Here is a 13,390-nt window from a genome sequence, read left to right as displayed (position 1 = left end):
GTGGACAGATATAAACTCTTGCTTACTAATGTAAAAAGATATATGTTTGTTATATAAATGATCTAGTAATTTACCCAAAAAACAACAACGTATGATTCAACAATTCCACTTTTACGTATATGATCAGAAGAACTGAGGGAAAGAATATCAACAGGTATTTCAACATTTATATCCACAGCAGCATTGTTCATATCCGACAAAAAATGGAAATGCCCCAAATGCTTGGTAACAGGCTAATAGTATATAATAATATATAATTATATATATATATATATAAAACACCAAATAGTAGTAAACTATAACGTATACAGTGTAATATATACTAATAGCATAATAACTAGTCAGAAATGATATGGTCACTTTATACCCATTAAAGGAACAACCCATCAAATGGACATCACAAGTCTAAACATAAATTTACCCAATGCAGGTGCAACACATTTGATAAAAGAACTACTACTAAATCTATAACCACAGATGAAACCCAACACAATACTCTACTCTCACCAACGGCACAGTACTGCCATAAAAACTGACACACACAATACAATGAAGTCGAGGCCCCAGAAATAAGCCAAAAATACACACTGGAGAATTCACAGTATGGCTAACAGGTGGTGCTGGTCTCAATGGCAGCTACAAGTAAAAGAATGAAATCAGATCCTTACTACAATCTTGAATAAAACTCAACTCTAACTGCATCAAGGATTTCAACTTAAGATCTGATACCCTTACTGTGACAAAGAAAGTAGGAAATACACTTGAACACATAAGAACACAAAAGGATTTTCTGAATAGGACCTCGGTATCACAGGCATTAAGAACAGAAACTGACCAAAAGGACCACATAAAAGTTAAAAGCTTCTTTACAGCAAAGAACACCATCAATACTTCTGCTTTTAGCATATGTGTGTGTGTGTGTGTGTGTGTGTGTGTGTGTGTGTGTGTGTGTTCCAAACAAGCATGAAATTCTATCTCACAATTTTGATTGGTAGTTCTCTGGTGATTAATGACAAACATCTTTACATGTGCTTATGGCCCTTTTGTAGATATTCTTAGAGGAATGTCTGTTGAAGCCTATCTGGACACTGCTGCTTTCTAGAATACACAAAAAACAAAACAAAAAGGATCAAGACAAACCAATTAAAAATTGGAACACAGAACTAAATGGAGTCCTCATAAAAAGAAATACATATGGCTGAGAAATACATATGTATATATAAAAGTTCAGTATCTTTAGTCGTCAATTAAAACTACTTTCAGGTTTTATCTTACCCCAGTCAGAATGACTAAGGTTAACCAAAATTAATGTTACAAGGAAAAGACCACATTGAAACCTACTGCTTTATAGGCAAACTAAAAGATACAATTTTCCTTTTTCTCTCTCTCTCTTCTTTCCCTCCTTTCTGTGTGAGCATGCTGGCTGTCCTGAAACCAGCTCTGTAGACCAGGCTGGACTACACCCCCTCCCCACACTGGGATTAAAGGAGTGCACCACCATGCCTGACATGATAATTTTCTTAAAACCTGGAACAGAGGTATCCTGCAAAGATAGAGAATTCTATTGCTAGACACCACATGGTTCTAAACCCAGCTGCAGGAGTAGAATATTATTAGCACAGCAGCTGCAGACCAGGAGGCTCCAGAGGCCCCCAAAGCTATGGAGGTTGGTAACATTGCTTCTTCTGACTCACTGTAACTAGGCAGCAAGACTATTACTGAAGACACAACACCCTTTGGATGTCACACACTGACAAGGCTGAAGCTGCTCTGGAAGCTTCCTCCCCGGTGGTTAGCAACCAATGTGTTAGAAGAGGCCCAGCAGGATGCTGGGGAGAAAAGGTGTCCATGGTCTCACCTGGTGTGGACACTGCTTATGACAATATTGATCTTCCAGGCTAGAGGTGCTGTCTGATCCAACAGAGACATAACTATTTTGAGAGTCATCAACCACTTTCTGGTTGGATTTGAGGCCTACTCCACACAAATGGAGAAATGTTTAAAGTGTTAAAAAGAAAAACAAAAGCTAAGTGATAGTTAATTATACACCGTAATTTTTTAAATCAAATATTCTTTAATACAGTCTGGACACTTTAAGACACTTGTCTTAAAGATACATGTGATAAGAAGCATAGTTCTAAGAAGCATGACACCTGAAAGAAAATCCATATTCACATGGGGCTGCCTTTTGTAATTCTACACACCTACGACGTCAATGACATGAAGTCCCAACTTCTGCTGCAGTTCTGTTAGGACAGAAGCCAAGGCAACTTGAGGCTCTGATATTTTTATAGTTTGCTTCACATCATTTGCTAAGGCCAACCAGAGTTTGCCGAAGTCTTCAGTTGAGATCTTTAATGGCCTGAAAATAAAAATTAAAAATTAGTTTATGTTGTTAAGAACACAACGATGCTGAACAAACACATTCTATATGACTCATGGAAATTAAATATAGTCATGATAAATTTGAGTTCCAAGAGCTTTATGCTTTTAAAGCAAGTATGATTAGAATACTGAGCATTATCTTCCAACCTGATAAAGTTACTATAGCAGAAGATACTAAATTGAACTTTTCCTTTCAAGAATTCATTCAATTTTGTCTCTTTTTAGATATTAATTCCTCCAACAGGATTTCACCAAATAACTTCACAAATTCTCAGATATAAACTATTCTATCATACACACACACACACACACACACACACACACACACACACACACACACTTTGGATTTGGGGAATAATGAAATTTCTGCCAAAGTCATATACAAGATAATCAATATAAAGAACTTTAAATAAATTAGCCAAAGAACTTAAGACTCTGTCAACACACACACACACACACATTGAAATAATTCTATGAATGCAAAAAACATTTAGGGGATGAATTATAGACAACTTTTATATCCTCTATTTTATTTACTTATTTATTTTCGTTTTTTGGAGCCTGTTCTAGAACTAGTTCTTGTAGACCAGGCTTACCTCTGCCTCGGGAGTGCTGGGATTACAGGTGTGTGCCACTACCACCCAGCTAACTTTTATATTCTATTTATATTCTTATAACATTTGAATTTCTGTGTTAAGTACATATTGATTGTATAAAAACCCTACATTTAAAGATACAGAATTTATTATGTACTAAACTGTGTTTTATATATATATTATGCTTCTTCAAATTATGAAATAAGGGTGGAAAGGGGCTGAGACTTAAATTGTGGCCCAGACTGACCTAGAACTCACTATGCTTAAGCAGGTGGCAATCCTCCTGCCTCAGCTTCCTAACTGCTAGGATTATAAGCATGAACCACCATGCCTGATTTATAAGAATACAAGGTTTTTAAACTGGACATTGGTGGCGCAAGCCTTTAATCCCAGCACTAGGGAGGCAGAGGCAGTTGGATCTCTGTGAGTTCAAAGACAGCCTGCTCTACAAAGTGAGTTCCAGGACTGCCAGAGCTACACAAAGAAACCCTGTCTCCAAAAACCAAACCAAACAAACAACCTCCCTAGGTTTTAAAAATATTATTTATGTGTATAGAGTACATGTTTGTGTGTGAGCATGTGCGTGTGTATGCAAGAACTCCACAGACGCCGGAGTGATGTGGTGTCGGATCCTCTGAAGCTGGAGTTACAAGCAGTTGTAAGCCACTGGTGCAGGTGCTAGGAACCCAACTCTAGTCCTCTGGAAGCCTTGGAAGTCAATGAGTCATCTCTGTACCCAAGACTGTATAATACTTATTCTTTATTTTAAAGAGTTATTTATTATGTATACAGCATTCTGCCTGCATGTATCCCTGCAGGTTAGAAGACGGCACCAGATCTCATTACGGATGGTTGTAAGACACCATGTGGGTGATAGAAATTGAACTCAGGACCTCTGGAAGAGCAGTCAGTGCTCTTAGATGCTGAGTCATCTCTCCAGCCACTAATAATTTAATTCTTATATTTCCTAATAGCTAACATAGTGTCTCTAGTTAGAAAGAAAAAAGGGGGATAGGGTATAATGGTTGAATAACTTAAACATGCCAGAAGATATTTACCTAATAAAATCTAGTAATGATAAGTTCATGGAAAATTCCAACTGAAGAGAATGTGCATCCATCATCTGGTAATTTATAACACCACAGAGAGTCCCCTCTACAGAAGGGCTTTCCATCTGCACACCATACTGAAAAGATGTGGAGCTTTCCATCCCAGGCAAACAGCATCCAGGTTGCTCAATGATCTGTAAATTAAAGTAATAAAAATACCGAGGAAAGCATCATTATAATGTTATACGGATAGCAAACTTCTATTTAAGTGATAAAGTAATAAAGTACACTAATGTGGGAAATTAACAAATGACATTATGGAAACAACATACAAATATTCACTAAACAGCCAGGCTGTGGTGGCGCATGCCTTTAATCCCAGCACTCGGGAAGCAGTGTCTGTGCACTAAGCAAGCATTCTTCTATAGCTCCTACCTTTTTTTTTTTTGAGACAGGGTTTCTGAGTGTAGCACCCCCCCCCCCCTCCACTGTCCTGGAACTGACCAGACTATCCGCAAACTCACAGAGATCCTCCTGCTTCTGCCTCCTGAGTGCTGGGATTAAAGGCGTGCACCACCACTGCTCGGCTACCACTAGACTCTTAACCTAGAAGATCTATAACAATCCTACAGCTGCCTTCCATTCTCTCTCCATCCCCACTCAAGCTGTACTGGTAGAATCAGACACATTTCTTTGTTTTTTAATATGTATTCAAGAATTCTTGCCCTGGGCAATGGACCATACAATAATTCATTCAACAAACTGTATGTAGCTCACAGAAAGAAGTGGTTATCCTTCTGACACATACCTGTCAAATGTCATAACTGTGCCGAGAACACTTACAACAATGCAGACAAAGGAACTTTGAGAAGTTGCCATAGCTCCCTTTCAGGGCTATGGAAGAGAATGATGCCCAAGTACCGAGCATAGAATAAAAAAATCACATGGAGAAATGTTTACCCCTTAATATTTTTTTAATGCTCTATTTGGTTCTGTTAAATAATCTGAAAAGTTAATTTCAGTGAATATGACAAGAGCAAATGTAGCCCTTAGGGAACACATGAGTAGAGATCACAGAATAAAATCAGGAAACACAAAGAACATAGGATATGCATTTAATGTTAAAAGCATTTTACAGATATCAACTAGCCAATTCTGTTTTTTTTGTTTTTGGTTTTTTCAAGACAGGATTTCTTCTCTTTGTGGCTCTGGAGCCTGTCCTGGAACCAGCTCTGTAACCAGGCTGGTCTTGAATTCACAGAGTTCTGCCTGTCTCTGCCTCCCAAGTGTTGGGATTAAAGATGTGTGCCACCACTGCCCAGGCAACTAGTCAATTCTTTACAGGAACATAACGTTAATATCCTTGCTTTCAACAGGAAGAAACAGGCAAAAGCATTTAAGAAACTGACCATGTAACATGGCAAGTAAGGCACAGCAGCAAGGTTAAAAAACAAAGCAGTATAAGAAGCCTATCTTCGCAGGGCGGTGGTGGCACACACACTCGGGAGGCAAAGGCAGGCGGATCTCTGTGAGTTCGAGGCCAGCCTGGTCTACAAGAGCTAGTTCCAGGACAGGCACCAAAGCTACAGAGAAACCCTGTCTCAAAAAAACCAGGAAAAAAAAAAAGAAGCCTATATTCTTTTTTTTGTTTGTTTTTTGGGTTTTGAGACAAGGTCTCACTTTTCAGCTCTGGCTGTCCAGGAACTCACAGGATCCTTCCTCTGGTCCTGAGTGCTGGATTTAAAGGTGCATTCCTCACTATGCTTTACAGAGACTCACTTTACACATCTATGGCCTCTCAAACACAGCACTACTGGGCTTCCTTTGTTTCTTTAGAGTAGTTAGTGTATCCTGAGCCCTGATTTAAGGAAGAAAGAATGTGGAACAAATTCATAAGGTGCCGGAGGCAAAGGCAGAAACACTAAGTAAGTGTCATTTACTTAAGGGAGAAAAGATAAATTACCCATTGTCTTACCTTGAAGTTTTCCACAGGAAAAATTTCTAACTTAGCATTTGTCACCTCTGAATCAGTCTTACTAGTGACTGCCCAGACCACCAATAAACAATCATCCTTCCAAATTTTGTAAGAAGACACTGACACCGTGTCATTACTACAGATTTCCATGAGACTTGAATGCCCACGCTCTGGAGTTTCTTCTAACAGAGAGGCTGCAGCTGAAGCTGTGGAGGATGAAGAGGGCTGGAAAACTTCCATGTTGTCATCAGCAAACAAAGAAGGCGCAGGCGAGCTGACACTTGAGAGTTTTTCAACTGAGGACAGCTCTGACGAAGACCCAGAACCCAAGAGCTCTGCACTGAGTTCAGTGTCCCCTCTATTCAAAGCACTCAGACAGTCATCATCCCCACGGGCCACAGCTGATACAGAGCTGAGGGTGGAGGAGGCAGGGTTATGAGCACTGGGTATTTTGTCATTTTGGGAGACCTTGAATTTTGATTTCCTCCTGAACTTGTGAGACACGAGGTCTGCTTTTCCCAACTGCAATAATAAAATATAAGAAGAAACTATTTTACTAATCATGAGCTTTAAATATCTTCTATAATCTCAAATGAACAAATATATCAACACTAAGAATCTGTAAAGCAAAGATTGGCAAAACTCAGATACATAAAATGCAAAACCCTAAAATTCTTAAAGGTATCAGCTAAATTTCACTTCTAACTTAAAAAACATAAACTGCCAGGCATGATGGTGCTTGCATTTAATCCCAGTACTAGGGAGGCAAAGGCACACAGATCTCTGAGTTCGAGGCTAGCCTGGTCTACAGAGACAGCCAGGGTAGTCACACAGAGAAACCCTGTCTTGAAAAAACAAAAACAAAAACACTTTTAAAAACTATAAACTTGCCGGGCGATGGTGGCGCACGCCTTTAATCCCAGCACTTGGGAGGCAGAGGCAGGCGGATCTCTGTGAGTTCGAGACTAGCCTGGTCTACAGAGCTAGTTCCAGGACAGGCTCCAAAGCCACAGAGAAACCCTGTCTCGAAAAACCAAAAATAAATAAATACATACATACATACATACATACATACCATAAACTTAGAAAAGGAAATAAAATAAGGTCAGAACTCAGTTGTAGTAGTTTTAAAAAATGTTGTTTGGTATTCTTTACATTATAAAATTGGACAACCTAGATTTGTTTTTGTTTCCAGAGCTGTATTATAGACTCCTAAGTTACCCTGACTACAAAGGGGATCCAAACTGTATTTTAATAATCTATAATAATTTGATTTCATGATCTTTGTTAGTGAGCAAAGAAAAATTGGTTTTACCTCAATAACAAACATCAGAGGCTGACCAGAAAATACAGAAGAAAAACATTCCATAGAATTTGCCACCACTAACCTAAGTGAAGAACAGTCTGATCAGGTCTATGCAAGCAGAGCCCACAGACAGACCACTATTACTGACAATCTCCAATCACTCCCTTTGCCCTCAGAGAATTCTGTCATTCACCCTGGTCATTCCTGATAATTTTGTGGACCCTGGACCTGTGTGAGCAGACTAGACTTCAGAGAATAACTTACTCAAGGGGATTGGATGCTGTCACCTCAGTGGTATAAAAACTATGTCACTGGGGCTGGAGTGATGGCTCAGCTTCCAGAAGTCCTGAGTTCAATTCCCAGCAACCACGTGGTGGCTCACAACCATCTATAATGAGATCTGGTGCTCTCTACTGACCTGCAGGCATACATATCTGCAGAATACTGTATACATAATAAATAAATAAAATTAAAAAACCAAAACTATGTCACTGAGCTCTAGATCTGAGAGATGACGGCTGTGAGAGCTGTAGGAGGCATTTCTCTCACACCATGTACAGATGAAATCCAGTTTTTGCTACCAGCAGAGAGCAGAGATACTTACAGGAATGTAACAGACAACTTACCAAATTGATTGTATTTTCTGGTTCAAGCCCAACAAACAGTGAGGATGCCAACAACTGCTTTTCTTTCTCCTCTGTAGATTGGGTGAAGCCTTGAGCTTGGTCCTTTCTGGCTGTGGCCTGGCTGACATTCTCCATTGTTGTACCCTCCCCAGGAGCATGCGACACTTCCATTTTATCACCAGTTGCGCTCTCCTTTTTGGGGAGATAGCCCTCTTTGCCCCATAATTTCTTTATACCTTCCAGCTTCAAGCTACTTGTCCTAAGGAGATTAAGCAAACAAGTCAATTTAAATAATTGCTGACTAGGTAAATCCTTGATACATTTTTTCCCCCAAAACACATATGCTATGATCTTTTATTTATTTATTTTGTTTTTCGAGACAGGATTTCTCTGTGGCTTTGGAGCCTGTCCTGGAACTAGCTCTGTAGACCAGGCTGGTCTCGAACTCACAGAGATCCGCCTGCCTCTGCCTCCCGAGTGCTGGAATTAAAGGCGTGCACCACCATCACCCGGCTTCTGCTATGATCTTTTAAAAAACAGCTTTTATGTTAATTTTATAGGTGAGAAGGAAACCTAGATTTTTTTGGGTTTTCAAGACAGGGATTCTTGCAGAGGCAAGGATCTCTGTGAGTTCGAGGCCAACAAAAAGACAGGGATTCTCTGAAGCTTTGAAGCCTATCCTGAAACTCACTTTGTAGACCAGGCTCAAACTCACAGAGATCCTGTCTCTGCCTCCCGAGTGCTCGGATTAAAGGCATGAGCTACCACCGCCTGGAATCCTAGATTTTTAAAATTTATTTTTATTAGAACCAATTTCCCCCTTCCCTCAAGCACAATAATTTAAAGCACCAGAACTCTAGATCTGGCTAAAAATCTCAGACCATTTAATTTTAATTTAATTACTTAAGTTAAAGAAGAGAAGGGCTGTGGATGTGCTCCTCTCTACTTACTGTTCAAAGACACCTTGACCTTTAACTCTGATGGCCCAAGATAAAAGATCTTAGCCACAGGAGGAGATCCAACCTCAATCATAAAACAGTAATTCATAAGCAAATTCATCTTAAAATCCACTGAAAGCAAAACATCAAATATGCACCAATATATAAATTTGTTTTTAATCCAAAATGTTTTATTAATGTGATTACTAACTACATATATTTCATTTTTTTTGAAAACGATATTAAGATTAGCCTGGAAAAGAGGCTTAGAAACTCTTCTCTGTGTTTTTCCATCACACTTACTTACTTACTTATTTATTTATTTATATGCCATACGTTTTATTTAGGTGCCACAGCCCATGTGTGAAGGCAGAGGACAACCTGCAGGAGTAGGTTCTCTCCTTATACCATGTGGGGCCTGGAGACTGAACTTAGGCTGTTAGGTTTGAACACAGGTCCTTTACCTGCTAAGATATCTGAAAGGCCCAGAAGTTTTCTTTAACTACATTTCCTTAAATATTTTGTGTATGTGGGCCCATATCTCCTATGTGGGTCATGGGGTGAAACTCAGGTCATCAGGCATGATAACAAGTGCCTTCACCTACTGAGCTACCTCACCTGCCCCCAGAAACTTTTTAGTAGCTGAGTTTTTTAAAGTATTGGTTCAAAGGCAGAAACTCAGCCCAAAAATCCCAAGGTAAGACATATAGGCAAAATAAATAAAAAAAATAAACAAAAAAAGGTATCTAGCATCAAATTAAGAATGTGAACTCAGGGGCTAGAGAGGTACCTAGCTTAGTGATTAAGAGGGTGATTTACTGGCTTCTCTTTCTTCCAGAGGACCCACATTTGATTCCCAGCACCCACATAGTGGCTTATAATCAACCATCTGTAACTCCAGTTCCAGAGGATCCGATACCTTCTTCTGGCATCGGGAGGCACCAGGCATACACACAGTACACAGACGTACACTCAGAAAAATCATCCACACATAAACATTCTTTAAAATTTAAATAGAATATGGATTCACATGTCAAAGTCACAGCTCTGAGTCCACGAGTTAGCAGTGACTGAACAGCCACAGGTCACCGCTATTGCTCCTATGTTAATTAACTCAGAAGTACCCATTTCACAATGCAAATGTATATCATCACATGGAACACCTTACACACACACTGCTTCCATTGCCAGGCAGCCTACGAAAGCTAGAGTGGGAGAACTGCTCATTAGTCATCACTGTCATGGCTCAAAGTAGCACTTAAAACTTATACTACAAAATAGAAAAATTAATCTTAAAAATTCAAAAATATTTATACTGATTTTTAAAAGTTGTTTAAAAAAATTATATGTATTTATTTATTGTGTGTATATAGTACATATTTGGAGGTCAGTACTCCATTTCTACCATGTGGATTCTGGGGATTGATCTCACTCTTGACAAGCACCTTTACCTGCTGATCCACCCCACCAGCTGTAGATGGTTATCATTCCCTGTGATCTGTTAGAGCCATGACTGATGGTGGAAGGTCATTGGTTAAATAAAAAGAAACTGCTTGGCCCTCATTGGTTAGAAGATAGGTGGGAGGAGTAAACAGAACAGAACACTGGGAGGAAGAGGAAGTAAGCTCAGACTCCACAGCTCTCCTCTCGGGAGCAGACGCCTCAGGGAGATGCCATGCTCCTGGCTCCCGGGCAGACACACGCATGAAGCTCCAACCCAGGATGGATGTAGGCTAGAATCTTCCCGAGGACCAGACCCTGTGGATTGCATCTATCCCGATATGGTATGATAGACCACGACCTCCCGAAAGGTTCCTGTGAACACCATCAAAAAATTACTTCACTCAACTGCCAACGGAGATGAAACTAGCACACAGGTTATACCATGAAAGACCTAATTAACGACGCCCCCATTCAGCAGGAAGCAGTTTGGAGAGAAAAAACTGCACCCATGTTCCCAAATATGGTTTATAAACGTTCTTTTACATTTAAAGGGGGATATGATATAGATATGAATAATTTGCATTAGTATAGATTTTGCTTTATTGATAGAGATTTAAGGTCAATTTTGTTATAAGTGTTTCTGATTTTGATTAAGGTATTGTGGTTGTGTAGTTCATTTAAATATGTACTGTATAATTAAGAAATATAGGTTGTTAATGGATAATCATCGATAATAGTAAAGCTTGTAGTCATGTTAGTTAGATTTTCTAGATATATAGAGATATATTTTAGATAGACATTCTTCATGTCTTTCAAAGATTACAGAATAGGACATTTAATGTTTTAATAACTGAGGACTTTTCATGACAATGAGACACTCTGCTCCTGGCAGCACCAATCTACTTCAAGAGGAAGATGGGCATCGAAGAGGCTCGTTATGAAGTTTGATAGCCATTTGGGCAAGAAACTGCTCTTGCCTGGACTATTGCATAAACTGGACACAGAGAACCCGCAGAGAGAGGACTACTGAACTTGCCTAAGGTGAGATGATCTTTCGGGGTTCCTGATTCATGAAAGAGTCTGCGAGACATTCTGCAGGATACAACAGATAGTGACTGAACTGCCTTTGAATTTTCCTGCTTTATGGAAATGTCTGCTGGATACCATGGGCCTGAAGGCTGAAGATGGATGCCCCAACGGTACAGAGGAACTTTGGGTGACTGTCCAGGCAGCGAGATGTCTCTGTCATTTCTAGAGTTTTAAAAGTCGCTTTTTTCTTGTTTGCTTAGGTAGTATTGTATCTTTCTGGTGTCTTTGATGGAGTTAAGAATAGTTAGTTATAGTTATAGTTTTCCTTAGTTATGATAAAGATTATTGTAACTTTTACTTGATAACTGTTTTGTTATATGTAATTTTGCTATGTTAAAGTTAAAGCCTTTTTTTTTTTGTTTAAACCGAAAAAGGGGAAATGATGGAGGAAGGTCATTGGTTAAATACAAAGAAACTGCTTGGCCCTCATTGGTTAGAAGATAGGTGGGAGGGGTAAACAGAACAGAACACTGGGAGGAAGAGAAAGTGAGCTCAGACTCCACAGCTCTCCTCTCGGGAGCAGATGCCTCCTCAGAGAGACGCCATGCTCCCCGCTCCCGGGAAGATGCACGCGATGAACCTCCGACCCAGGATGGACATAGGCTAGAATCTTCCCGGTAAGACTGGTGCTATACAGATGATAAGAAATGGGCTAGTCCAGGTGCGAGAGTTAGCCTAGAAGAGGCTAGATATAATGGGCCAAGTGGTGATTAAATGAATATAGTTTCCGTGTAATTATTTCCGGGCATAAGCTAGCCGTGCAGGCAGCTGGGGTGTTGGGGATGCAGCCCGCCGCCCTTATTACTACACATGACCATTTGGTTTATAGGTAATTATATTTTATATTTTGTAAAGAGATAATACTGTTAAGCAGTGCATGGCTGAAATGAAAAAGAAAAATGATTCTAATAAAGAATACAAGGAGTGGTTTGTTTCTCTTCACTTTTTTTTTGTTTTGTTTTATTTTGTTTTTCGAGACAGGGTTTCTCTGTGTAGTCCTGGAACTCACTCTGTAGACCAAGCTGACCTCGAACTCACAGAGATCTGCCTGCCTCTGCCTCCCGAGTGCTGGGACTGAAGGTGTGCACCACCACTGCCCAGCTTCTCACAGTTTTTAGGGAAATACTGTTCCATTTGCCTTTCTGTTGTCGTGAGAAAATATTCTGGCCAATAGGAGGCAGGACTTTATCAGGCATACAATTCCAAGTTATAGCTCATAATTGCAGCAACAGAACTCGAGACAGCTGGCCAGCCTTACCCACAGTCAGGAGCAGAGAGAAACAAATGCCCCTATACTGACTGCTCCCTTCTGCTCTCACTCAACTTTCTCCTGCTCAGGGAATGGCAGCAGTGCACACCATACACTGGACTATGCCTTCCTATATTAACAATCAAGAAAACCCCACAGATAGGCCCGCAGGCCAGCCTGATCTAAACAGTTCCTCCACTGAATAGCCACTGCAAGTATCAAATGGTTTTTCTAAGCACTTTTAAAAGACAATCCCCAGTTGTCTAATAAGTCCTCAGAAGAAACCTGGTTGTCCTTGCCATAGGTAGATCTGAGCGGTCCTAAGAACCACTGGGAAGATCTGAATATCTCTAGGATGCTCAGAAGCAGCGACTTTAGAGAATGCGTGAATACCAAAGTGGTTACACTACCTACATGTCTACTTTAACAAAAGATTTCTTTCATCTACAAAAAAAGTACTCAAACTTAGGATTCAATTTTAGTTTGGGGTTTTCATTCTTTGAAGGCAAGCAGGTACTAACGCTGCCCCATTTAGACCCAGCTGCTGGAAACTTCTGTCAGGAAGAGGTCATAGAACTCACCAAAGAGGAAGCTCCTCCCAGTGAAGCCTGTTCAGTGACTGATGACCAGAAGAATAAAGCCTGGGCTGGAAGATAACTCAGCGGATACTATTTGTCATGCAAGCAAGAGGAATGAATTTTGGACATCCAGCACCCCTACAAAAAGCAAAGTAG

The 13,390-nt window shown here is 40.0% G+C and overlaps 1 protein-coding gene across 2 annotated transcripts in view; it reads right to left on the bottom strand.

Annotated features, from left to right (window-relative positions):
- The window catches only part of Ap4e1 (adaptor related protein complex 4 subunit epsilon 1), a 55,509-nt gene that overhangs the window by 3,037 nt on the left and 39,082 nt on the right, over positions 1-13,390 (bottom strand). For both annotated transcript variants that reach the window (XM_075962074.1, XM_075962075.1), the window contains 4 exons: positions 7,938-8,196; positions 6,006-6,527; positions 4,040-4,224; positions 2,205-2,362 (listed from right to left, as the gene is read on the bottom strand). In XM_075962074.1, coding sequence (XP_075818189.1) covers positions 2,205-2,362; positions 4,040-4,224; positions 6,006-6,527; positions 7,938-8,196 — 1,124 coding nt within the window. The remainder of the gene's footprint in view (positions 1-2,204; positions 2,363-4,039; positions 4,225-6,005; positions 6,528-7,937; positions 8,197-13,390) is intronic.

The sequence above is a fragment of the Microtus pennsylvanicus genome, chromosome 2, assembly GCF_037038515.1.
Source record: "Microtus pennsylvanicus isolate mMicPen1 chromosome 2, mMicPen1.hap1, whole genome shotgun sequence".
NCBI classification, from domain to species: Eukaryota; Metazoa; Chordata; class Mammalia; order Rodentia; family Cricetidae; genus Microtus; species Microtus pennsylvanicus.
The sequence above is the reverse complement of the archived record's forward strand: the minus strand, read 5'-3'. Positions and strand labels throughout refer to the sequence as shown.